This window comes from Sus scrofa, chromosome 5 (genome assembly GCF_054392235.1).
Source record: "Sus scrofa isolate SSC_HxYL_T2T_F1_AM1 chromosome 5, Sscrofa_HxYL_maternal_Yorkshire_Landrace_v2.0, whole genome shotgun sequence".
Taxonomy (NCBI): Eukaryota; Metazoa; Chordata; class Mammalia; order Artiodactyla; family Suidae; genus Sus; species Sus scrofa.
Genome location: NC_139387.1, coordinates 76,446,533 through 76,473,161, shown reverse-complemented (window position 1 = coordinate 76,473,161; position 26,629 = coordinate 76,446,533). Strand labels below are relative to the sequence as shown.

At 54.1% G+C, this 26,629-nt stretch overlaps 1 protein-coding gene across 3 annotated transcripts; it reads right to left on the bottom strand.

Moving 5' to 3' along the window:
- Positions 1-2,995: 2,995 nt before the first annotated feature.
- IL17RA (interleukin 17 receptor A) lies at positions 2,996-22,101 on the bottom strand. 3 transcript variants are annotated; one of them, XM_021092984.2, is made up of 13 exons: positions 21,713-22,101; positions 13,067-13,091; positions 12,280-12,426; positions 11,115-11,227; positions 9,985-10,111; positions 8,455-8,502; positions 8,164-8,327; positions 7,628-7,711; positions 7,387-7,471; positions 6,409-6,420; positions 6,066-6,167; positions 5,420-5,461; positions 2,996-4,671 (listed from the first exon to the last, which is right to left on the bottom strand). In XM_021092984.2, the coding sequence occupies exons 1-13, from the start codon at positions 21,860-21,862 to the stop codon at positions 3,227-3,229; spliced, it is 2,544 nt and encodes an 847-aa protein (XP_020948643.2). In that variant the 5' UTR covers positions 21,863-22,101; the 3' UTR covers positions 2,996-3,226. The 3 variants fall into 3 exon arrangements, with proteins under 3 accessions (XP_020948643.2, XP_084813332.1, XP_084813331.1); XM_084957206.1 differs by having other exon boundaries at positions 6,281-6,420; positions 21,713-21,912; XM_084957205.1 differs by lacking the exon at positions 6,409-6,420 and having other exon boundaries at positions 6,066-6,182.
- Positions 22,102-26,629: the final 4,528 nt, after the last annotated feature.

Genomic DNA, 26,629 nt, shown 5'->3' with positions numbered 1-26,629 from the left:
CCACAGCTTCATGTTTCCCTAAATCCAGATGGACAGTGGGACGCTGATCTGACTAAGTGTGTTATGAATGTTACGTTTCTCAGGGCTGAGCTGCCGCTCACCCACTCGGTGAAGGGGAGGGGGTCCTGGGGGGTCCTGGCCCTGCAGCCAGCCCAGTGTGGGGAGGCGGCGTGGAGCTCAGGGGCCCTGTGCTCGGCAGGCCCTGCCCCTGATGCACAGGAAATCATCCTCCCAGCCCCTCTGGGCAGCTTCACCTCCCTTCCCCTGAGCCCAGAAGGATGGAGTGGTTTGCTGGAGGCCACGCTACGGTCAGGAGGGGAGTCCAGGTCTGGACCACGTCTGTCAGCCCCAGGCAGCCTTCGGACTTGGCGTGCCCTTCCTTGTCTGGTTCTGGCTAACGAGCAAGGGCTGGACTCAGATCCTGCGAGCCCCGTGGAGAGATGCTGGGCAGGCAGAAGCCAGCCAGCTGTGCCCCCTCTCCTCTCGGGCCACTGAAAGGGAGGGGCCAGGACACCCACCCCCATGAAGGTGTGAGGAGCCAGGGTGAGGGGCCTGGATGGCATCCTTCCACCGTCCTCTGGCAGGCAAGGCTGCCTTCACCTGCCTAAGTGGACAGAAGAGAGTGTGGACCCGGTGCCAGGAGAGGCCAAGCAAAAGGAGACAGATCTACAGGCCATGGAGGGGTGACGAGGGAGGCTGTGAGCGGGACGCAGAGAGCAGTCCAGGTCCCCCCTGGCAGAAAGCAACGGGCACCCCAGCTTCACAGCCCAGATCTGTGGGCTGGGCGAGGTCGCTTCCATTTTCCCAGGACAAGCACATGCACTCACATAATACATTAATGGAGCTCCTACTGTATGCATTGCTTTATCATCTGCAAAGCACGCACTGGAGGAGGAAGAACATGCCACAAGAAGAGCAGCTGGATCAAGAGGCCCAGGTCCAGCTCTAACCCAGGATCGGCGGCTCACTGAGAGTCAGAGACCATAGAAGCATCAGGGCGGGGGTGGCAGGAGTGGCCAGTGTGTCCCGGGGATGGATCCTGCTCACGCCCTGTGACTGTGCGTTCTGCCAGTGTCAGAGGCGGCAGCCTGACCTAAGGAAGGTGACTCAGTTTGAGTCACCACCAGGCAGGCAGTGGAGCTGGGCCTCAGCCAGGGTCCATGTGGTCCCAGGCAGCTGCACCTGCTCGCGGGTGAGGGGGCCGGGGGGCATCCACCTCCTTGAGCCCCTCCTGCTCACTCTATTCAGGAGAGGGCCCCAGAGGCAGGGGTACTAGCTTGGAGGACACCTGCTCTGGGGGCCCTGCTGGGTGAGTTAGGATTTTATTAGCCACGGTTCAGAACAACATGAAGAGAGGCCTGGACTTATTCATACATGATGCTCCTGGTGTTTGGCTGATGACACCACACTTAGGCTGACGGGATCTCCAGTACTCAGTCCAGCTAAGACCAGTGTTTGTCTGGGGGCTCTGGGGAAGGGGGAGGGGACATGAGTGGGACATTAAATAAGGGTCAAGCACGTGGGAACTTCATGACTCCTCTTACACTCGTGTCCACAGGCAAAGCCACTGATGCAATGCATTAGTGCTTGTCGAGGGGCGGGGAGGTTGGGGCTGATGAGGAGGGTGCTGCGTGTCTTTAGGGGGTAAGAACAGTGTTCCCAAACTAGTTGCTGATGGTTGCTGGATTCTGAACTGAACAGGGTCCATTGTGAGCTGTATGGGATGTGGCTGAATCTCAGTAAAGCTTTTGGGGGTAAAAGCAGCAGCCCTGGTGATAAAGGAACACAGTGGACAATGCCAGTTGGGGACACCTGGCATCAAAGGCCAGCAAAGCAAGGGGTTTTCGAGGAATGAATCCAAACGGAGAGTGTAATTCTGGGACCAGGACCACTGGTCATTCTGGGCCATTCTGCTACCAGGCTTGAGACCCGGCTCCAGCAAGGTACGAGTCCCCCGTGGAAGCCACACTCTGGACGTTTAGTATGTGCTCATTGGAAGCTGAGGGAACATCTCTGAAAGCCGGTAGGCGTCTGGACCCAGTGATACCTGATTTCCCACCACACTTCAGAATCCTCTCCTGCTCTCAGGGGTACAGGCAGAGAACCCTCAGTCCAGGGCAGACCCCTGTGTGGACAGGGCTGGGGGCTCAGTGCTCCCTCAACTGGGGGTTACAGCCCTGGGGTCCGGCCAGCAGCCCTGGAAGGACCCTTTGCTGTAGCACCAATGACCAAGGCCACATGTGGGCTAGGACATGAGTGTCTCTCCTCTGCTAATGCCATCAGGGGTCATGACACTCACCTCTCTCTCCTGTCTCCAAAAACAACCTGGGGAGCTCCCCTCATGGCTCAGCAGTAATGAACCCGACTAGGATCTATGAGGCCTCAGTTCGATCCCCGGCCTTGCTCAGTGGGTTAAGGTTCCAGCCTTACTGTGAGCTGTGGTGTAGGCCAGCAACTGCAGCTCTGATTTGACCCCTAGTCTGGGAACTTCTATATGTTGCAGGTGTGGCCCTAAAAAGAAAGAGAAAGAAAAATAAAATGACCTGGGTATGTCTGGCCCTCAGCCTCCTACAGACAACAGCTCATCCTGCTAAAGGAGCCCGCAAGGCCTCCCCAGGCTGGGCCCACTGCCTAGCCTTCTGCTGCCAGCCCAGCCGCCGGGGACCTCCCCCTCCAACCCCAGGCCCCTAAGCCACAGCCCCGGGAAACTGGCTTCTCCTGCAGTTCTGAGATCTCCTCCTCCAGGAGCTTCTCCCCAGGCAGGCGCCCCTTTTGGGCACCTGGCAGCCCTGGGCAGGCCTCTGTCCAGCCTCTGCATCTTTCGCCCCATCCTATTTGCTATTCTGCTAGGTGGGCAGCATCCTCAAGGCCAGGGTCGTGCCAGGCACAGAATAGGCTGAGTGAATGAATGACAGACATGCTGCTTTTAGCTCCTGGGAAGGGGCTGTGGGTTCTTGTGGGGACGGAAGATGCCCAGAGGTCAGAGGTGGAAAAGTTCAGGGGATGGAATCAAGATCTATATTTTAAAGGTACACATCTCACACACAACATGTACTTATCCACACGAGCACACATGTGCACACGTTATGTGTGCTCACCTCCCTGGGTCTGGGAGGTCCCTACCAGGTGGCCTCCCTCGGCCCCAGGCCAGGTGGTGGAGTCCTAGGCACGCAGAAGTCCCAGGCCAGGGACTGCACCTGAGCCACGGCAGTGACACCCCGGACCCTCAGTCCGCTAGGTCCTCAGGGAGCCCCAGGCCAGGGTTCTTGAGAAGCTCCTGGAAGAAGAGCTGTAGCTGGAGGCTCCGTAGGCTCTCCAGGCCCTCAGGGGCCAGCGGCTGCTCCTCTTCCCCCTCTGCCTCCCCTGGCGGGTCAGGCAGCTGTGGGGATGCCCTGGAGATGTAGCCCTGGTCAGACTGCACAGACTGCCGCTGCTTCTCCCCATGTGGTGTGAGCAGGTCCTGGGCCCTGCAGCTTGTGCTCTGCTGGAGGAGTGGGAGCAATGAGCCATCAAGCTGCCCTCTCGACCACTCCGGCGGCCGGGTGGGTGATGATGTGGGGGTGCTGTGGGCAGGCGCGTCCTCGGGGTGCACGGGCAGGAAGAGGACACTGTTCCGCCAGGGGCCGTGGCCCGCCAGCAGCGGGCAGGCCTCACCTGCCCCAACCAGGGCCAGCCGGCCGGGGCCGCTCCCCACAGCGCGAGGGATGGGCTCCACCGTCTGCGTGGGAGGGACCGTCTCCATGGGGACCACTGAGGTCTGGAGTGTCTGGGCTGCCAGCAGCTGTCCCCAGGGCTGAGACTGGGGATCCAGCTTCCATGGGCCCCCTCCTTCCTCCGAGAGAAGCAGCTCTACCATCAAAGGGTCCTCAGAGGCGGGTTCCCGCACCAGGGGCTCCTGTCGGATGATCCCTCCTCCCAGAGGTGGCAGCGGCTCCTCGAACGCCTCCTCGTCCAGGGACCAGAGGTCCCGGTCCTCTGCTGACCGGAGGTTCTCGAGCTCGAACCAGTCGGGGCGCCGGGCCTGCCAGCGGCGGAAGCGCTGCACAGCCTCGCAGAGCTGCCGGCCGCTGGGGCTCTGCAGGTAGTTCTCGGCCGTGAGCGCCCCGACGCGGTGCATGCGGCCCGGCCCGAACATCTCCAGGTCCTGGATGCGGAAGTAAACCTCCTCGAACTTGTCCATGAGCGCGTATCGGGAGGTGATGTTGAAGAGGTCGGGGACATCGCCCTCGCTGCTGATGTCGCTGAAGTAGCAGATGATGTAGGTGCCAAAGCAGGCTGGCCTCTTGAAGTCCGGCAGGATCATGTTCATGGCCGCCGTGAACAGGTCCCCTGCGGGCTTCCCGCGGTCACAGCGCAGCTGGACGGCGGCGTCCTCCCAGCCGAGGATGGCCTGCCACTTGGCCCGGGTGCCCCTCGAGCACAGGACGATGATCTTGGAGTCGCTGGCCACCATCTCCTGCTTCTGGCGGCCCACCCAGGTCATGACCCCCACCTCCGAGATGACCTGTTCCTCCAGCAGGTCGAGGGCCACTTCGGTGCCGCAGACGGTGAGCAGGAACTGGGCGAACTTCAGCACCACGTCCACGTAGAGGGGGTGGTCTGCCGAGTAGACGATCCAGACCTTCTTGGGCTTCAGGGGTGGGGGGCTCGGGCTGGTGGCGGGCAGGACATCTGGGGGCAACGAGGGAAGCAGGGTGTGGCTCGGACGTGTCCGTGCTGGCGCACACCCCGCCGGCCAAGGGCAGCCCCCGCCGGCGGCCGCGGAGGGCCTGCACCGGCAGAGCTTGGCTCCTGAGGCCTGGAACCAGCCTGCGCCCTCAGGGAAAGAATCCCTCCCTTTCTTACCTGGCCTTTAGCTATATGTTAAATAAAATTCCTTTTTTTCTGAAAAGACACAAAGGCCTGCCTATGGATGGAAGTCACTGCTCAAGGGAGCACCTCTCCTCACAAAATGTGGTGCCTTTCGGAGTTCCCGTCATGGCGCAGTGGTTAACGAATCTGACTAGGAACCATGAGGTTGCGGGTTCGATCCCTGGCCTTGCTCAGTGGGTTAAGGATCCCGTGTTGCTGTGAGCTGTGGTGCAGGTCGCAGATGCGGCTTGAATCCCGCGTTGCTGTGGCCCTGGTGTAGGCCGGTGGCTCCAGCTCTGATTCGACCCCTAGCCTGGGAACTTCCATATGCTGTGGGAGCAGCCCTAGAAAAGGCAAAAAGACAAAAAAAAAAAAAAAAGTGTGGTGCCTTTCCCTCCTCTCACTGATTAACAACTGAGGCCAGCGTGGCTGTCTAAGGTCTGCTCTGTTCGGGGTTGGTGGGGGGGATCCCCCGCAGGCGACATCTTGCCAAGGACAGGAGCCCGTCTCCCAGTCCCCCTTCAGGACTCACCCCAAACCCAGGCCACCCAAACCGGGAGGTACCCACCTGTGCATTTGGTGCCATTTTCATATTTTTTGCAATGGGACCCTGAAAGGAAAGGAAATATCAGAAAAAATACTCTACAAGTGTCCTTGCAGGAGGCACAAATCTTATAAGATGTCTCAGAACAATTCCTTTGGAAGAGAAATAGGGACCAGCTCACTGAGCATCTGCTGGGAGCACTGCTTCCTCCTGACAGAGGGGCCGAGGCAGCACTTCTCAGGGGCTCTGGGCCTCTACCCGAGTGGGCCGTGTCTCCCACCACTGCCGGGTGACCTGGGGAGGTGACCGCGGCGATGAACATGGGCACGTATTAGGTGCCGGGCTCCATGCGAAGGGTTCACGTAATCCTCACAATTGCTTAATGATGTGGGTGGCATTGTAATTTCCACCTTACAAAATTGGAGCCTGTGGCTGGGGAATGAAGCCATCTGCCCAGACAGCAGGTGGTGGGGCTCGGGGCTGGGCCCAGGCCAGCCTGCGCGCAGCCTCTGAGCTGCTGAAGCTGAGCTGAGGGGTGGCCCACACGAGGCTGAAGGGCTGGCATGGGGGGGGCGCTCTGAGCACAGCCTCAGAGCGGGAGTGGGGGAAAGGGGGTATGGGAAGGAGGGGCGGGGGGAGCCCCAGGTCCGCCCGCAGCCTCCGCCCTTACCGGGTAGGTGCCGGGTCATGCAGACGATCAGCAGGATGACGGAACCCACCAGCAGGATGGCGAGGCCTGTGATGAACCCGTACACCCAAAGGGGCATGAGGTCTGTGGCGGGGAGAACTGGGTGAGTGATGTGGCCAGGAGGCCAGTGACCCTGGCCCTGGGGCCCCACCCACGGTCCAGCCCCTCTTTGGCACCAGGACAGGTGATGATCCCACCAGCCTGGCTGCCACTTGGTGTAGCCTGTCTGCCTGGCTCCACACCAGGCCAGGCGGGGCCTCCCTGTGACCCTGAGGGACGTGCCCCGGGGGCTCCAGCTGCACAGCCTGGGAAGGAGTCGGCTCACCTTCAACAGCGTCTGCAATGAGAACCAAGCGGAATAGACCCGGTTATCAGTAGGGATCACAACACCCACCACCGATGGGCACGGGGCCTGCTGAGGACCCTGGCCCAACCCCCTGCCCTTGGCAGGGGTTAAACCTCGCGTGCCTATCTGCAGGGAACTCCTGAGCTGGTGGTCTACAGAGAGGTACCCGCCTCCCACCGGAGGTCAGCGCGAGGCCTGCTGCTTTCTGATGGGCATTTGGCTGTGGCCACATGCAGGCTGCAAGCGCTTCTTGATGGGACGTTGGCCACAGCACAGGGGCTCTGCCACTTCCTCGGTATGTGAGCTTGGACGAGGTACCTGATATTCCTCTGCCTCAGTGTCTTCACCTATGAACTGGGGGAGAAGTCTCCACTTCATGGTACGTGTTACACAGTACCCAGTGCATAGTGCACAGTACCCAGTATATAGCACACAGTACTCAAGACTTAGTACTCAGTATTCACAGAACCCAGTACACTGTACCCAGTATATAGCATACAGTGCTTGGTACACAGGACATATTCTTGGGACTACAACACACAGTACCTATTCTATAGTACTTAGTACTTAATACACAGTACATACTGTCCAGTACCTAGTACACAGTACTTTAGTACACAGTACCTAGCACACAGCACTTAGCAGATAGTACTATGACTCACAGTCTGTAGAATTAAAATGAACATGTTAAAGCACTTTGTTCAATAACTATAACAATAAGAATCCCCATTTTTCCAGGCACAGAAGTTGAGTATCAGAAGGGTTAGGTGCTTCGCCCAAGGCTGCATAGCTAATGAAAGGCAGTAGGAATTAAGCTGGGAGTCTCTCCAAGGCCCCAAACTGCAGGCTTAAACTCTGCCCCCACCCCCAATCCCAGGACCGGGTCAGGGTTCAGCTCAGGCTGTTGACGTTCACCCTCTCACCCCCGGAGGTGCCCCTGGCAGCCGCATGTCCCACCTGGAGTGTGTGGGGCCTTTGGGCAGGGCACGGCCACGGAGTGTCTGAGGCAGTCGTTGAGGCAGCTGCTGAAGAAGGGCTGGATCTGGGAGGGCAGAGCAAGGGGAGGAGAGGGCTGGGGGCGCGGGCCCCCCATGGACCCTGCCGCCCCCCAGGGTCTGCTGGGCAGGTGGCCTGTCATGGGAGGGGGCAGGGAATCAGGAGCCCACAGCCACCCCTGCACTCGTGCCCCACGCCCTACCTGCACATGGTGGCGGCAGCACCAGCTGGAGGGCAACAGGGGGATTGTGATGTTGCAGCACCGCTGGGACGCTTCCTGTGACGCCTTCAGAGGAGGGGGTGAGGGGACGGTGAGGCCTGGCAGGTCCCGCCCCAGGAGAAGCCCACCTCCTGGGCCCTGGGTGTGTTAGCTCAGGACCAGATCCAGCGCCCAGTGTCCCTCTTTGCTGTGGCCGCCGGGACTGTGGAGACTGATGCGGGTGTCCTGCCCCAGCCCCACTCCAGCTTCATCTTATTTCCTCACCGTCCCCTCTGTCCTCATTTCCACCCCTTAAAGTCTTCCAACCCTCTTTGCAATAGTGCAATTAATAGAGCCAAACTAAAGAGAGCTGGGGGAGTGTGGTGGGGGCAGGGCTGGGGTCCGTCAGGGCAGCTGCAGGAGCAATTATGCAGCAGTGTGGGCCTGCGGCCCAGGTCCAAGCACTGAGGCCTCAAGGCTTAGGGAGGTGGCTCTGGGCCAAGAGGAGGGTTAGGAAAGAGCCGGAGAAAAGTGGTTACCGCGGGCAGATCCAGGATGTACTGGAAGCAGCTCTGGTTCTCCGTGTGTGGAAAACTGCTCAGCAGGATCTGGTAGTTGGTAGACTCGTTCCACGGGGTGAAGCTCAGCTGCAGCTGGTGGGCCTCCAGGGTCTCCACGGTGATGTCGGGGTCCCACAGGCTGCCTGTCCGGGCACGGGGCACAGGGGTGCAGGCATGAGGGGAGGGCGCGTGTGGCGCGTGCATGCACAGGCGTATGTGTGCCCATGTGCACCCCAGCAAAGCCCCCACAGGGCCGCCAGCCGCGGTTACCTGAGCTCACACACGGCGTGGTGGTCTTCATCCTGGGGTCATCACAGTCTGCCGACAGGACAGAAGGAAACCATTACGCCCCTGCCTTGAAGGTTCCCTGACACTGGGGCTAACAGTCTTCTGCCTTCTGGGGAGCCTGATCAAAGCTGGCCCTTTAAAGAAGCCACTGGGCTCGACGATGCCCTGGCTGACTCAGCTCTCCCCTCTCTCTGGGGAGCTTCCAGATCCAGGTGTAAGCCCCTGGACTTGCTTTGGGACTGAGCTATCCTGGTCCACTCCAGCTCCACCCATGCTCACCCCCACCCCCGCCACGGGACTCCCTCCGGAGCTGCCTCTGCCCTTCAAAGGGATGGGCTTGGTCCCCCAGGGCAGCGTTTCTGCAACTCTCCTGTGTCATCAGTCGTGTGGGGTTGAGCCCATCTAGGGCGGGGCTGGGAAGCTGCATTTCTAAGAAGTTCCCAGGCATTCCATGGTGCTGCTGACCCGCGGACCCTGTGGGGACCACCTCGCCAGAGATGTCTCTTCCACCTGCCCAGTTCCTTGACTGCAGTGCTTTTACTTTGGTTTAAGAAGACATGTGACAGGTGTGAATTGCCATGAAGTGACAGGGGCTGAGTCAGTCTACTTTAGGGACAGAAGGGGGTGGGGGGAGGTCCCGCATCAGACAATACTTATTGGGCCCCCAGTAGGTGCCAGGCCCTGGAGATACAGTGATGAATGAGACAAAGTCCTGCCCTCCCAAGAACACATTCCAGCAGGAGACCATGAAAGCAAACAGCATAATGTCACGTCACAAACGTATCAAGACACACACTGTCAGGGGTGGCGAAGGATGCGAAGGGAAGCAAAGCCATGTGAGGAGTTGGCATACGCACGGCGCGGGTGTGCATGTCTGTGTGTGCATGTCCATGTGTGCACATCTGTTTGTACTTGTGTGTGTGTGTCTGTGAGTGTACCTGTGTGCAGGTGTGTGCGTGTGTGCTTTGGGGACAAAGAAAGCCATCACTGGGCTGAGTAGGCATTTCCCGATCACCTCCCACGTGCAGGGCAATCTGTGAGGGGTAGGGGTGCAGGGCAGGTGCAAGGCTCAGACCCAGCCCTCAGGGGGCTGGGCTTCCAGGTGAGGCTGGCTCTGAACAGTAAGGATGTAGGTTGTGGCAGAGATTCTGGGGAGAAGCAGACGGTGCACAGACATCATAGGACATTTTGGAAGATGATCCTGGCAGGCCTCACTGGCGGGAGGAATTAGCGGGGAAGGAGGATGGTGCTGGATGAGGTGGGTGGGAGGCGGTGAACCGGAGGGGGTCCCAGCTCTCCCAAGACACACTTTCTGGGCAGGAAGCTGGAGGGAGGGACTCCGGCTCCCACAAAACCCCTGAGGTCTTGGGCCCCCAGGGTCCCCACTGTGTGTGGCAGAGAAAGGCTCCAGGGAGGCTGATGTCTGCCCCTGCCGCCCGCCCCCCCCGGCCCCCCGCTGGCTTCCTCTGCAGGTGGGGGTGCAGGAGTGGCTGGGGCGGGGGGTGCTCCTACCAGGCACCAGGAAGTTTCTGGACTGGTGGTTCGGGTCTCCGTCGGGGATGGGCTTAGGCAGGTGGTGGACGGTCACCTCATACTCCTGGTCAGGCTCCACCACAAAGTGGCTGAAGGCAAAACGCCACTAGGGGGAGGGAGGAAGGAGAGGGTCAAACAGGTCACGGCTCTCACCCCTCTGAGCCCCAAAACCACCCCACTCGCCCCCCAAAGATCGGTCAAAGTCAGGAGAAAACGACCACAACCGCCATATCCCACATCGGAGGGATCTGCTTCTGTCCTTTGCTTCCTCTGGTCTCTCCTGCCTATTTTAAAACACTCAGACTGGCCTCATCAGAGACGGTGGGGCCCAAGGCTGCGGGGTCAGAAGAGCCCCCCCCCGCCGACACCCTACAGCCCTCTTCAACTCCAGAGGCAGGGAGTGGAGCCCAAGGGGCAGCCCAAAGCTGCTCACTGTGAGTCTGCCTCCTTAAAGGGGAAAGCCAGGGGTCTCTGGAGAATGTTCTGGAGCATGAAGTGGGGGGGAGGGCTGTGAGGTTCCTACCCACCTGGGCCTGAAGGCACCTCTGTGGTTCAGATTTTCTGGATGGTGCGGATAACACATACTGACTCCAACTCGTGACCCTGATGGAAGGGGTGGGGGTCCCTGGTCCTCACCAGCCTCCAGGCAGTTGTCTGGGGATCCCAACTAAACACGGGACAGGGGATCTGTCTTTGCTGCTTGTGTCTGTGGGACTCTGCAAATTGCCACTTTGCAGGTGTAAACCAGCAGTGTTCAGGTAGCCTGCATCAAGATTGCCTGGATGGTTTTGTTCACACCACTTGCCGGTTAAACATCGCCAGCCTCTGATTCAGGACGTCTGGATGGGGCCCTGGAGCCTGCATTTCTAATACGTTCCCGCTGCTGGTCCTGGGACCACACTCTGAGAACCAGTGCTTTAACCAAACTAAGCAAGAATCCACTTCTGCTTCGAGCAGCAAAAGGAGCGGGGATTGCAGCAGAAAGCACTGCAGCTCGGTCTGGCAGAGCCCCCCACCCCCATCCAGCTCTTTTATGACGCAGGAAGGAAGGGCAGAGGGCCACGCTCTGCTCCCCACTGTCACCACTGCCTACTGGGCTAGGGTCTTACCCGCTTGTGATGATGCTTCAGTTTGGACAGAAACTCAAACTTGACGCACAGACGCTCGTTAGTGCTCAGCTGCAGGACAGACAGCTCGGCACCCTCCAGGTAGAGGATGCTGGCTGGAGGTGGGTGGGGAGAGGAGACACAGACACCACCGATCAGTGATGACTGATCACTGGGGGTCACTTCCCTGTTTGCCCCCAACCCTCCACTTCCTGCTCCTTCCAACTCCCCTGTTGGGCTGGATTAGCCACAGCCCTGCAGTCACCTCAGCTGGGCACAGGTAACCATCGATACTTTATTTTTTTAATTTTTTTTTTTTTTTTTTTTTTGCTTTTTAGGGCTACACCCGCAGCATAGGGAGGTTCCCAGGCTGGGGGTCAAATCAGAGCTGTAGCCACTGGACTACACCACAGCTCACGTAACCCACTGAGCAAGGCTAGGGATTGAACCTGCATCCTCATGGATGCTAGTCAGATTTGTTAACTGCTGAGCCATGACGGGACCTCCCAACCATCGATACTTTACACTGGGCTATAAGCGGAAGCTTTGCAAATTTGTGGCCAGGGTGCTGGTGACACCACGTGGGTGTCAGATGTCCCGTCCTTGAAGAGGCCAAAGCAGTTGTAGAGTCTCAGACTCAGAAAGAGAGCTCCCTCAGGCCCGTCCACAGATCTGGGCTGCACTTGTGAACCATTCTTCCCTGTTCCGTGCACAGCTCTACCCTGGAGAGGTCCAGGGGTGTTGCTTTCAGAACTGCCAGTCCTGCAGTCAGAGGATTCACCAACTGACTTCTTTTTTACAGGGTGATAAAGAATGGCTGCAGAAGGGACTTTCTTTTTTTTCCTGGCTGTCCCCACAACATGTGGAAATTCCCGGGCCAGGGATCGAATCCATGCCATAGCTGCAGCAATGCTGGATCCTAAACCCAGGGAGCCACAAGGGAACTCCTAAGAAAGGACTCTCCTGAAGGATTGTGGGATGAGAAGATATCACCATGGTTTCACATCTGAAACACTGAAAAAGGATTCACCGCGTGAAGAGATGGGTCCTTTCTCTCAAGTGCCCCCCACCCCCTGTATGAGCACAGGGCTGGGGGCCAAGTTCTGAGTCTGGTGGGAGGGCTGAGTGGTCTAGTCTGTGGATTCTCAGGAACGAAACACCGACTCACCATCTGTCTGCAGCGCCCACTCGATGTGAACCACAGGCAGCAGGTGTCCACGTGGCGTTTGGGCAAAACGCAGCTGGGTCTGCAGGTCTTTGGGGGCTGAGGGGGTCAGGTTCCGAGGGTGGATCCAGCTATCATCCAGGCAGGTACCTGGGAGGTAGAGATCAGAGACTTGCAGGCTCTGCAAGGAACCAGAGGGATGCAGCCCAAAGCAAGACACTTCTTGGGGTCCAGTATTCTGGATCAGGCTGAGACCCCAGGACCACAGCTGGGCTTCCAGCCTCCCTACCTTGCCCGCTTTTCCCGCATCTGTTTGGGGTCACAGGGAAGCCCTAACGTCTAAAGGGCGGTTTAGGAGAGGTGAGAAAGCACACCCTTGGCTTGGAGAAGGGGCACTGATTGGAAGTGGGGCAGGAGGCGGGGGGCAGCCACAGCATCGCTCTGTTTTACCTGCCAGGTCCCTAATCAGCAAAGAACTTGAACTATGCCCCTCCTCCTTGACTCAAAGCACAAAGCAAAATCCCCACCACGGAGTCTCCCACTCCACAGTGACAGCTTTGGCAAAGAGTTGTATTATAAATGCCCCAGGGCAGTATCCAGAGAGTTTTTCAAAAGCCCGAATTACGGTCCTGTGCCTCTTGTCCTGACTGCCGCCTCTGAGTCTTGGGGGTCTGCCTGCTGCAGGCTGGGACCTTTGTCCCCAACTGCAGGCCCAGCAGATGCTGTCAGCTCAGCATGGGGTCAGCACTTCATCAACCAGGCAACACGAGAAGAAAAACAGAGGACTTACTGTTCTTGACCGTGCAGTTTAGCCCCTGCAGAAAAAAGAAGCAGGTAATTACAGCAGAGAAAAGAACTTTAATTCACAGGCCAGGCTGTGGTCTGCCGGGCTCATTCTCAGGAAGGAAATGCACGGGCCCTCCCTCTCTTCTGGGACCACTCTCGGGGGACACTTTCCTCAACCTGCCGAGGGGGACACTTTCCTCAACCTGCCGACCGAGAAATTGTGAGATGTGGACGTAGCACATGGCAAATGGAACTGGCTTTTTCTGAATAGTTGTTGGGAACTTCCCACCTCAAAACCAGGGATTCTTCTGGGCTCGTCAGAAGGTCCCTACATCTCTGGTCTCAGCAACAAGGCACAAGATCCGCAGTCGCGGTTACAGGATCAGTGGCGTAAGGTCCACTGAGCGCTTACAAATCCCCGTGGGAAGGGCAGGCACCCAATCCCAGAGATTCGCACGCTATCATCTATGGGTCTTCACCACACTCACAGCATCCTTGCCCGCTTCTACAACGAGGAAACTGCAGCAAAATCTCCCATGCTCTTGCCTCCCACATGGGCGGCATGGGTAGGGGGCCGGGGTTGGCAGAGAGCAAGGGCTGAAGGCAGAGGAGGGGGAGGCTGCCAGCTTCCCGCGCGGGCTAGCGCTCCTCCCAGGATCCGGTCCAGATGTGCCGCTCCATCCTACCCCACCTTTCTGGGACTCCCTTCGTTAGCCCTTGGGGTCCAGGCCTTCGGTATCCTGTGCAGCTGATCCCCTGGTCCCAGCGCCATCACAGCCCTGCTAGGCATTCCTCCCACTCACTGCCACCTTCCAGCGGTGCTGCTCTCCCTGCAAGTGCCACCGTTTCCTGGGGGAGGGTTGGAACCTCCTCAGACTGAGGCACAAAGAGAGGACTGGAAATGGGTTCTCTCACCTTGAAACGGGAGTTCTTCTAGAAAAGTTAAACATGCCCATTTGGATAACTCCTTATTGCCCACCGGCATCTACTCAGAAACCAGGAGAGGAGCAAGAGGCTCAGGTCATGTGACCGAGGGGAGGTTGGGAGGGTCTGAAAATGCAGTCAGCTGACTAACAAGGAGGCTGGTAGGTGTCTAGCCTCTATCTCCTGTGACAGATGTAACCTGGCCATGTCACCACTTCAGACTGGTTATGGAACATCCCTGTTGTAAGTATTTTCCTTCTATCACCAGTTTTTAATTAATTTATTATTACTGGCTTTATTAAAACAGCTTCTGAATCTTATCAAATATCTCTCGAGCATTTACGTACACAACTTTGTAGATTTTCTCCTTTAATGTACAACATAATCAATTATGTTCATAGATTCGAGGTAACAAACTGCATTCTGCGAATGTATCCTGTTTGGTTATGGTGCATTATTCTAGCATATTATGCTAAATTCAATTTGATAATTTTTTATATAGAATTGTTTGCACCTATATTCATAAGTGAGATTGGCCTACACTTTCTCTTTTTGTGGCTGATCTATCAAGTTTTATAATTAAGCTCACGCTAGCTTTAAAAAGTGCATAACTGCCCTTCTTTTTTTGTGGTATTAATAGCCCATCAATAGGGAACGACTGAATGGCATTAACAGATATGAAGTACTATATACAAAGTAGATAAGCAACAAGGATGTACTGTACAGCATGGGGAATGGTACCCAATATCTTGTAATAAACTATAATGGAATATAATCTGCAAAAAAAAAAAAAAACCCCACCTGAATCATTAGGCCCTATACCTGAAAATAATGCCATATTATAAGTCAACATAAATAGGGAATGAAGGAGTTCCCTTGTGGTGCAGTGGGTTAAGGATTTGGTGTTGTTACTGTTGTGGCACTGTTTTGATCCCTGGCCCTGGGACTTCCAAATGCTGCAAGTGAGGCAAAAAAAAAAAAAAAAAAAAAAAGAGTGGTGAATAAGGTGAGCTCTAGTTTGAATCTTAACGTCACCAAAACAGAAGTGGTGGAAAAGACTGCCATCGTCTAGAGAATATTATGTACATATTAAAAAGAATTCACTGCATAGATGTCTGCTGACCTGGAGTGATACCCAAGATGTGTTATGAGTGAGAAGAATAAGCTGCAAAGAAACTTGTATTATATGATCCAATTTTCCATGGAAATAAGTGATGAAAAAATGCTCCCTGTATATTTACATATGTGTGAATATGATCGTATAAGCATATAAAAACACACAGACAGACATGCATCAGGCTGTAAACATAGATTCCTGGGGGTAAAGGGATGGACACAGAGGAGATGGGGTAAGGAAAGATAAGGGGAGAAAGACCTAAATGAAACAAAAATAGGCATGAAAGTGAAACATAGACTAAAAAATTCCCTCGGAGGTCCTGGCCTGTTGACCATTGTACACATATTATCTTCTCCCCATCCCCAAACCACATCAGCACTGCAGGGAAGAGATATTTTTATGAATTTTTCAAGGACAAAGAGGAAACCTCGGTGGACAAGACATGTGAACAGACTTTTAAAAGGAGGAGGGGGCGAGAAGGAAGGCTCATCAGAACCTTCCAAGAACGAGGTCTTAAGGGATCGGGTACCGTGGAAGGTAGTATAAAGCCAAGAGGTGGAAGGTGGGGGTGGAGGGAAGGGCTCTATGTGGGATTTGGGGCCCCTTAACTTCTCTTTTCCTGCCCTGATCTCAGAATCCTGGCACCCCCTGATTTCGACATCTGAGCATCACCCAACACCCACAGTGGGAATTCTCATCAGATATTTGAGAAGGGTTTCCTAGATGGAAAATAGGTCAAAACCCCCAAATTAAAAAAAAAAAATGCTTTTGGAGGAAATAAGACAAGGCCGTGAGCAGAATAGAATTAAAACAAACAATTAAAATTATAACAGTTTGAAAGAAATAAGAGAGGATACTGTATCTCTATGACAAGGACAGAGTACTATGGAAAAATGAGCAAGCAGAGAATACAAATGAACCTTGAAGGAGTTCCCATTGTGGTACAACTGGATCAGTGGCATCTCTGTAGCACCAGGATGCAGGTTCATTCCCTGGCCTGGCAAAGGGTCTGGTGTTGCCATGCTCACAGCAAAGGTTGCAACTGCATCTCAGATCTGATCCCTGGCCAGGGAACTCCATATGCTGCAGGGCAGCCAAAAACCAAACAAACAAAAAAACCCCTCGGAATAAAAAGTTCCATAGAAAGATTAGCCTATGAAGTCCAAAAGTAGAACAAATATGAACAGAAGTAGGAGAGGAGTTCTCTTGTGGCTCAGTGGGTTAAGGATCTGGCATTGTCCCTGTAGCAGCTTGGGTCATCATGGTACAGGTTCAATCCCTAGCCCAGGAACTTCCACATCCTGCAGGTGCAGCCGAAAAAAGAAAGAAAGAAAGAAAGAAATATGAAAAACAGTTTATAAATAAATTTAGAGAATCAATTCAGGAAATCTAAGTCATGATTAACTGCATTTCCAGAAAAAGATTACACAGAAAACAGAGGGAAGACATTAAAAAGAAATTCTAGAACTATTATTTTAGAATTGAAAAGATCCACTCAGGAGTTCCCTCTGTAGCACAGGTGGGTTAAGAAACCTACTTCTGTGGCTTGTGTTGCTGTGGAGATGCCACTTTGACCCCTGGCTTAGTGCAGCGGGTTAAGGATCCGGCAATGATGCAACGGTGGTGTAGGTTGCAGCTGTGGCTTGAATTCAGTCCCTGGCCCAGCAACTTCCATATGCCTCGGGAAAGGCTCTTTAAAAAAAAAAAAATCCACTCAATGGCCTGCACAACAGATGAAAATAAGACCTAGACCAAGACCTAACATCACAAAACTTCTAGAATACCAGGCTTGAAAAGAAGATCCTAAAAGTTTCCAGAGGAACAAAATAGGCACCACACAAAGAGACAGGAATCAGAATGGTCCTGGCTTTCTTAGCATCTGTGCTGTTGGCTAGAAGGCAGCAGAATGATGACTTCAAAATTCTGAGGGAAAAGTATCTTGTACCTAAAATTTTTATACTCAGCCAAACTATCACAAATGTGTAAAGGTAGGGTCAAGACATTTTCAGATATGTAAAGACTTAAAAAACAAAAACCAAAACCTCTCTCTCTCTGTATATATACCCCTTATACCCTAGTACTTTCTCTTAAGAAGCTGCAGAAGGATGTGCTCCAGCTAAACGAGGGAGTTAACCTCTGAGAAGGAAGACACGGGAACCATGAACATGGTAGGTATCTCGGATGCCAATGGGACCACAGGCCTGGGGAGTCATCAGTCCAGGCAGGGGCTGGAGAGTACAGAATGGAATTGATGGACTCTCAGATAGTCAAGGGAAAAACATATGAAAAATCGGATAGAAAAAAAACCCTAAACTATGGAAACACATGGAAAGTTATGGAAGTGAAGAATTAAATCAAGTATCATCTATAGGAGGAGAAAGAAATTATACCAGAAAAGCAATATAACCTAAGTACACATAATTGCCTAGGTAGTGAAGATTACTACTTGTTATAATAAAAACACGGACCATTGAGCAAACTGAAATTGTGATAGGACCACAGTGGGAAGCAGTAGGAGTAGGTAATATAGGACATTTAAATTTTCTTCTATTGTTAGTCAGTAGGTAAGATCTAAAATTTACAAATTAAGAATAACAAAATAGGAGCTCCTATTGCAGCTCAGTGGTTAAGGCATCTGACTAGCATCCATGAGGACGCAGATTCGATCCCTGGCCTTGCTCAGTGGGTGAAGGATCCAGCGTTGCTGTGAGCTGTGGTGTAAGTCACAGATGTGGGTTGGATCCTGTGATGCTGTGGCTGTGGTAGAGGCCGGCAGCTACAGCTCCAATTCAACCCCTAGCCTGGGAACCTCCATATGCTGCGGGTGCGGCCCTAAAAAAGCAACAAGACAAAACAAACCCCCACAAAAAAACAAAGACTAGCAAAATCAGTATGTTTAGAAGTATGGAGACAAATGCCAGAAGAAACACTAGAAGATGTACAAGTGACATCTTTTTTGGACAACAGTTTTGGGGGTGGCGAGAGTTGGGGCAGCGATCTGCTGAGTTTTGTTTTAAATATCTTTGCGCCATTTTCTTTTTTTTTTTCTTTTTCTTTTTACAGCTGCACCTGCGGCACATGGAAGTTCCTAGGCTAGGGACTGAATCAGAGCTGCAGCTCCTGGCCTATGCCACAGCCACAGCAATGCCAGATCTGAGCCACACCTGTGACCAACACCACAGCTTGTGGCAATGCCAGATCCTTAACCTGCTGAGTGAGGCCAGGGATTGAATCCAAGTCCCCACAGACACCATGTTGGGATCTTAACCCTCTAAGCCACAACTGGGAACTCCTGTACTATTTTAAAAGGATCATCACAGGAGTTCCAGCTGTGGTGCAGTGGGTTAAGAATCCGACTGCATCAATCCCTGGCCCGGCACAGTGGGTTAAAGGATCCGGCACTGCCGCAGCTGTGGCATAGGTCCCACCTGCAGCTTGGATTCGATCCCTGGCCTGGGAACTTGTGAGTGTGGCAAAAAAAAGTCATCATTATTACCTCGATGATAATTAATTAAAAGATAGAATTTCATCTATGATGTTACTCTAAAGGAAAAGATTAAAAAGCGAGATAGACAAATGAAAATATTAATTTGTTTAGGGGAAGGAATAGCAGATTTTTCCCTTGTATTTAATTTCTAGATGAGATACATTAATGTAAGGGTTTTTTTTTTTTTTTTTTTTTTTTTTTTTGTCTTTTTTTGCCATTTCTTGGGCCGCTCCCGCACCATATGGAGGTTCCCAGGCTAGGGGTCTAATCAGAGCTGTAGCTGCCAGCCTACACCAAAGCCACAGCAATGCAGGATCTGAGCCACGTCTGCGACCTACCCCACAGCTCACGGCAACGCCAGATCATTAACCCACTGAGCAAGGGCAGGGACCGAACCCGCAACCTCATGGTTCCTAGTCGGATTTGTTAACCACTGTGCCACGACGGGAACTCCTTTTTTTTTTTTTTTTTTTGGCTGCACCTGTGGCATGCAGAAGTTCCTGGGCCAGGGATCGAACCCTCGGCATAGCAGTGACAACTCTGGATCCTTAACCAGCTGAGTCACCAGGGAACTGCAGATGTAAAGTTAAGAACGTAAAAAAGGCATTCAGGGTCTTTTTTGGATTCTAGAATAGATCTTGTTTTATTCTCACCCACAAATCACCTGTGATTTCCTGACTTCAAATGCCCACTTCAAAAGTAGTAGGATCAGAATATTATTTATGAGCTTGAGAAGAGCTCTATGTCAGCTCTCCTGAAGAAATCCATGGGGACACGTGGTGATGACAATGACAAGGGTGAGGGGGCGCTACAGTCCCCATGCACAGTGATGAGGAGTGAAAGAAGGGCTCAAAGACTGACTTCCACTCCCTGCATTTCCCAGACATCACCAAGCACCTGGTAAAGAGAAGGGGGCTGGGAAGTCCCACACACAGCCCTGCTTTGAACCACTTTGGCCAGTCACCTAACTTCTCCAAGACAGGGTAATGGTGCCAGCTTGCTGAGAGCTCTCGATGTCATGGCACAGAGGCTGGCGCAAAGCCTGGCACGCCCAGCCCCACAAGCCCCTAGCACATCCAGCGTGTTATGTGGTCTCCCTGTAACCTGGTGAGGACAGGGTGGAGGGGAGACTCAGGGTCCCCTGGGTTTTGAGGTGCTGAATCCAAGCAGCCAGGGGCAAACTGTGGTGGTCTCTGCCGATCACTGATCTTCGGGCAGAGCTGCCATGCTTCACCACTCACCCTCTCCTCCTTCCTTCCACTCCACAGATATCTGTCCGTGCCCACGGCCTGTGCCTGCAGCACTGGGCTGTAGGTAGTGAAATCAGGATTGCAAACCCAAGTCCTCTGAGGTCCAGTGCGTGGCTTTCCCTCCGCCACTATGTGGTGTTGCATCCACAGAAACACCAGCAGCAGAGACATCTGGAGGGCTAAGCCTATCTCTTTTCCAAGACACTAATCACTGAACAGGGGGCCCATGGCCCTGGAGTGTCTGTGCGCCAGGTGTACGGGAAGCAGGTGGGAGGAAGGGACAGCCAGGGAGACAGACAAATCTGGCCAAGTATTCTTCTCTAGTGCCCCCTGCCGCCGCCCCCCCTCCCCCAATGAGGCTGAACCTCTGCTCCACTGAGCAGCTGAGGTCACACCCTTTCAGTCCAGCTCAGTGGAGCCCTGCCCTCCATTTCCAGCTGCATCTCTCTCTCACTTTCCTGCCACACACACCCTCCGCTTCTCATCCTGACCCCCTCTGAGGCCTTGGCTCAGCTCTTTCCATGTCATGGAGAGCTCCAGATCTCTGCCTTGAAGCCTCCACCATCCCTCAGGGCTGCGCAAATATCCTCTCTGCCCAAAGACCACTCGGCTGGAAGGAGTGTCTCTTTCCCAGATGGAACGTCGCACTCGCACTGGCTGTACAAAGAGCACTGGCCACAGGCTGGCTGGCGCTGCAGTTGCCTACTGCTGGGTGATTCACTGCCCTGGTCATCAGGGTTCAGGGAGTGTGTCTTTGCCATTTCAGTCCCTTGTATTTTGCAGACACCTGGTAAATGGTCATCAAAACCTGAACCTGGGTCCTGGACAGGAGATACTTCTACATCCACCCCCGGGGAAGGACCTGCTGAGCGTGTGTCCCTGCTCTGCCCAGGAATGGGAGTCACGAGGACATTTCCCAACATCTTCCATGTTAAGAAAAGTTTCTGCTAAATGGTCACTGGCCCTCTACCCCACCCTCTTGTGGTAAATCCTCCACAAAATTAGATGAGAAATACAGCTTTAGTGTTTCACATCCTGTGACTCAGAAACTGAGCGTTATTTCTTAGGGTCAGTGGAAGTGGGGGGGCAGGCAAAGCAAGACGAGCCAGGGGAGAGGACAGCATGGCCGGGAGAGGCTGTGTGCCCAGCACGGGGGTTCTTTTCTCTGAAGGGCCGCCTCCACCCCAAGGCCACTACCGGCGGTGGGTGTGTCGATTCCTGTGGGCACAGCAGGGCAACTGCCTGGCGGATTTAGACCCGCAGGACCCCAGACCCAGGTGGTGGGGGCTGGAGGGGCGGCATCCTACCTCCCCCCAGGGCTCGGCCAAAGGGATCAGCAAGTTGCCCGGACAACTTTTCGCGGAGGGTGCCTCCCGCAGCGCCGGGGCCGGAGCGTCGGGGCTGCGAACACGGGATCCCTAGGGGCGCGGGTTCCAGTGGAGGAGGGCTCGATGACCCCGGCCGGAAGCCGGTCCAGTCCCGCCTTGCCCTCCGCAGGCCCCTCCCCACCCTCTTCTAACCAGCCCGCCTCGTCTCCGGCCGGCCGCGCCTCCTAGTCCTTCCCCAAAGTGTGGGGCCCAGCGGAGTTGCCACCCCTCCCGCCGGGACGCCGGCTCCTGTTGTGCAACCCGCGCTGCGCGATCTTTCCCCGAAAACCCCGTCTCCCCCGGGTCCACACCGCAACTCCCGCCGCTCTTGGGAACCCTCCCCAGGCCGGCCCGCTGTTGTGCCCAAGCCTCGGACCCTGGAGACCCCGAGCAGACTTCCTGCCCACTCGGCGGCCCCGCGCCCTCGGCCCTCAGCCCTGGGCCGACCCCTCCCCACCTGGCAGCATCCTCGGCCCCCGCTCTCGGGTAACGCGCCGAGTCTCACCTGCTGGGCGCACACGGGTGCCGGGTGGTCCAAGAGCCTCGGGGCGGCGCGACCCAGGCCCAGCGCGCGCAGGAACAGGAAGAGGAGCAGGAGAAGCAGCCCCAGAGGAGACCCCGGGGACAGGCGCTGCCCGTGTCGCAGAGGCCGCATGGCCCCGGCCCTTCGCGGAGGGCTGCCGCCCGAGCTGGGGGCGCAGCGAGGGCGTGCCCCGGGCTTCCCCTCGGCCGAGTCCCAAGTCGCCTGCTTCCGGCTTCCAGCCCTGCCCCCGGCGGGCGGCGCGGAGGGGAAGGCTCGGGCCGGGACAGTCCTTCCACGGGTTCCTCCCAGACTAGCGTCCCAGGTGCGCGCTCCTCCCCGGCTCCTGCTCGCTCCCCTCCCCGCACTCCTCTGGCTCCTCCCCAGCTCCTCTCCGGCTCCTCCCCGACACCCCCAGGCCCCTCCCCGTGCTCCTCCTGCCCCGCCTGCGCTGCGAACCCCAGGCCAGCGTCTTCTGCACTCCAGCTCAGCCTGCTCGCGTATTCCACCCCCGCTCTTGCCGTCAGCCGGTAAAACTCTAACCCCTTCCCCTTGAGTTTTCTTTTCCGTCAGAGGAAGTCCTTTCCCGCAGTCCCTGTCTCTCTCTATCCTGGCTCTTTTCCCCCGATTTTGCTCGGCTTCGCTGGCTTTGCCGCCTCCTGAGGCAGGGACAGCTCTGCGCTCCGACGCTGGATCCGAGCGAGGGTTGGTGCGCTAGCCCTCAAGCAGCTGCGCGGGCTCTGGGCCTCATCTGCTCTCGGCCTTCTGTGCCCCCAGCCGAGCCGGCGTGTTCGCCAGAGACACGCTCCACGTCTGCTGAGGGTCCGCCTGGCTGCTCACCTCTACTTAGTTTCCCTTCCCGAGGAGCCTGGCTTTGGAGCGTGCGCACTGAGTCCACTCCTTCCCGGTCCTGCAAGACCCCCAGTCCCCCGGGCGGCCTCCTTCCAGCCTCGGACCCTGCCATTTCATCCTACACGCTGACAGTTTTGTCTCCGGAAAAGTGCGCTTTTCACCCTTTTTCTTTCTTCATCCTAAGCCCACCGTCGGCTGCATTTCCTTCCCTGTGAACTCTGACCGCCGCTGCTGGCCTCCGATGCCCGCTCTTAGCTTTCTGTTATGTGGACAGACCGACCTGTGACCGACCTAAGATTCCGTGATACTTGACCCCAAATATTTCAGCAAGCATCTCCTAAGAGGAAGGACAGTTTGCTACCTGAACATAACACCTTATTACACCTAAGAATTTAACAATAACTACCTAAGTTCAGCTCATATTCAGATTTTCCCAAATGTCCCAATGTGTGGAGTTTTTTGTTTTTTGTTTTGTTTTTGTTTTCGGCTGCCCCTCAGCATGTGGAGTTCCCAGGCCAGAGATCAGATCCGAGCCACAGTAGTGACCTAAGCCGCAGCTGCAGTTACATGAAATCCTTAACCCACCGTCCCAGGCCAGGAATGGAACTTGCATCTTGTGCTCCCAAGACGCTGCTGATCCCTTTGTGCCACAGCGGGAACTCCTGACCCAACTATTTTTATAGTTGCTTTTCATAAACCAGGGTTCACTTAAGTTTTACATACTGCAGGAGGTTATGTTAGGTCTCTTTAAATATAGGACATTTCCCTCACCATTTTTGTTTTTTGAAAGGGCGTTGAATACTTCATATTTTCTGTTTGTCTGGCGGTTTCCTCCTGATGTCTCTTTGTGTGATTTTTTTTCTATTTCCTGTACTTCCTGTAGGATGGAAATGAGGTTGAATGGCTGGGTTTGATTCAGGTTAAACAGTTTGGCAAGAGTCTGTCTATTTTGTGTGACATCACATCAGGAGGCCATGAGGTCAGATTGTTTATTATTTGTTCATTTTGGGCAGCTTTGTTGAGATAGAGTCACATACCATATGATCGAAGTGTACAGGCTGTGTTGAGAGTCACAGGTGTGTAACCACCCCCACGGTCTGTCTCACTATAATCCACCCTGAGTCCAAACACTTGGTTGCCGTGGTGACCAGCAGAGTGACGTAATTGCATGAACTTTTATTGGATTCTTTAGCCAACCCCAGCCTGAGGCCCCACACTCAGAAAGACCCTGGTTGGAGAGCTTGAGTGTGTCCATGAGATCTATGACAGGTTCCAGCGGGGTGGGGAGGGCGACAGAAGTCAGATCCCAAGGAGGCTGTTGGGAAGTGGGGGTCCCACAGCCAGACTTGATTATGATGCTGGGGCGATGGCTGGAAGCGGGCAGTGACCAGAGGCTAAAGCCGTTTCCTGCTCCCAGCCCCTGTATTTTGGGCTCTCTGCCCGATGTGTTCCTCTCCTAGGCCCTCGGACCTCAGTTCTGGTTTGCATAGCGCAGCTTTACCAGTGAGCTCAGGAAACCTGCGGCTGGGGTGAGTGGGGGCGGGAGGAAACCATATTTGCTGAGTGCAGCCCTGACACCCGGCCCTGGCAGGGCTCCACCCGGTTATCTTGTTCAGGCCTCACAACCTCCTGTGAGGTGGGGATTTTATGGACTCTTTTATAGACTCTGAGGAGATTAGATAATTTACCCAAGGCCACAGAGAGCTGCAGTTTTGTGTGCATGAGAATTAAGTATAAATAATCAGCTTTTTTTTCCTAATGATTTAGTTGATTTACGCTATTATATTAGTTGCAGGTGTACAACATAGTGATTCAATATTTTAATAGATTGCACTCCATTTGAAGTTATTACAACATAAAGGCTCCATCCCGCTTGCGGTACGTATATCCTTGTAGCTTATCTGCTTTATGCACAGTAGTCGGTGCCTCTTAACCCCCCACCCCCTCCTGCACCTCCCTTTCTTCTCCCCGCCGGTGACCACTGGCTTGTATGTCTGTGAGGCTGGTTCTTTTGTGACTGGACCAAACTTGGGTCTACTTTATTGTCCACAATAAACCAATCTACTGACACCGGATTGTGGGGAAGGAAAGTACGGTGTTTATTACAAGGCGCCCAGTGTGGGGCTGAGGTAAAGTTTATATTTTCAGGCAGGACAAGCAAAGTTAAACACAAAAATCCTCTCTCTGCGTGTGTTTGGGCCCGCTCCCTTCCTGATGGGTGGCGTGTGCGTCTGCATCACACATTAACCAGAGCCCCTCAAAAGTGGAGGCCTACTTAGCCATAAAGATCTTGTTTTTTTCTTTCTCTGATGACGACACTAGCAGTGTAAAGTCTTAAAAGAATAGCGTCCTTTCCCAGCTCTGTAGGGGGTCATGGTGACTTGCTTGTCACTTTGTGTATGTGCTTCCCTGGACTCGGTATCCTTGGTGACCTTTATGTAAAATATCAGCTTGTCATTTTGATGTATGATCCTTTTGTCTCAAAAACGTATATGACTCCTAACAGGCAGAACAGCTCTCATAGCTTTCAGAGAATCTGCTTTCCAGGTTATAATCTTCAGTTTGGCTCGAGTAAATTTCCCTCTTTTCTTCTTTTTCCTTTTTTGTCTTTTTGTCTTTTCTAGGGCTGCACCTGCAGCATGTGGGAGGTTCCCAGGCTAGGGGTCCAATGGGAGCTGTGGCCGCCAGTCTAACACCACAGCCACAGCAATGCGGGATCCGAGCTGCGTCTGCAACCTACACACAACTCACAGCAACGCCGGATCCTTAACCCACTGAGCGAGCCCAGGGATTGAACCCGAAACCTCATGGTTCCTAGTCGGATTCGTCAACCACTGAGCCACGACGGGAACTCCCATAGGCTGGTAGCTGTAGCTACAGTTCATCCCCTAGCCTGGGAACTTCCATATGCCGCATGTGCGGCCCTAAAAAGCAATAAATAAGTAAATAAATAAATAAATAAAACATAGAACTACCATATGATCTAGAATTCTACTTCTGGGTCTGTACTAGTAAGAAGTGTCTTCAGGGGCCCAAACATATTTGTACACCCATGTTCTGGGCAGTGTTAGTCACAAGACCCAAAAGTGGAAATAAGCTAAGTGTCCATGGATGAATGACTAGATAAACACGAAGTGGTCTGTACATACCCTGGAATATTAGCCTTAAAAAAGAAGGAAATAATGACACAGGCTATGACATAGATGAATTTTGAGGACATTATGCTAAGTGACAAACCATACACAAAAGGACAAATACTATTCCTTTCTTCCTTTCCCTTTTTCTTCCTTCATCCCTTTCTTTCTCTCTATCTCTCCCTTTCTTTTCTTTCTTTCCTTCTTTTCTTTCTTTCTCACCCACAGCATGCAGAGGTTCCCAACCAGAGCCATAGCAGTGACAACACCAGATCCTTAACCTGTTGAGTCAACAGGAACTCCTATGTTTCTTCTTAGAGGAGTCAAATTCCTAGGGCCGGGAAGAAGGATGGTTGCTAGGAGCTAGGGGAGGGAGACGGGGAGTTAGTGTTTAATGGGGACAGAGCTTTGATCTTGGAAAACAATAAAGTGCTGGAGATGGATGGTGGTGATGGTTATACAACAATGAGAATGTACTTAATACCATTTAAGAATAGTCAATGGGGAGTTCCCGTTGTGGCTCAGTGGTTAACAAACCTAACTAATATCCATGAGGATGCAGGTTCAATTCCTGGCCTTGCTCAGTGGGTTAGGGATCCGGCGTTGCTGTGAGCTGTGGTGTAGGTCACAGACGCAGCTCGGATCCTGCATAGCTGTGGCTCTGGTGTAGGCTGGCAGCTATAGCTCCAATTCAACCTCTAACCTGGGAATCGCCATATGCCACAGGTGCAGCCCTAAAAAGACAAAAGACTGAGAAAAAAAAAAAAAAAAAGAGCGAGAACAGTCAAATGGGAGTTCCTGCTGTGGCATGGCGGGTTTAGAATCTGACTGCAGTGGCTTGGGTTTCTGCAGGGGCGCAGGTTTGATCCCCAGTCCAGTGCAGTGGGTTAAAGGATCCAGCTGCAGCATAGGTCAC

Coding starts and splice junctions, on each gene's coding strand:
- IL17RA (XM_084957205.1), bottom strand. CDS start 21,862: ATGCGGCCTCTGCGACACGGGCAGCGCCTGTCCCCGGGGTCTCCTCTG. Junction 13,092..21,712: donor CACCCGTGTGCGCCCAGCAG/GTGAGACTCGGC, acceptor TTTTTTCTGCAG/GGGCTAAACTGCACGGTCAA. Junction 11,228..12,279: donor GTGGGCGCTGCAGACAGATG/GTGAGTCGGTGT, acceptor ACCCACCTCCAG/CCAGCATCCTCTACCTGGAG.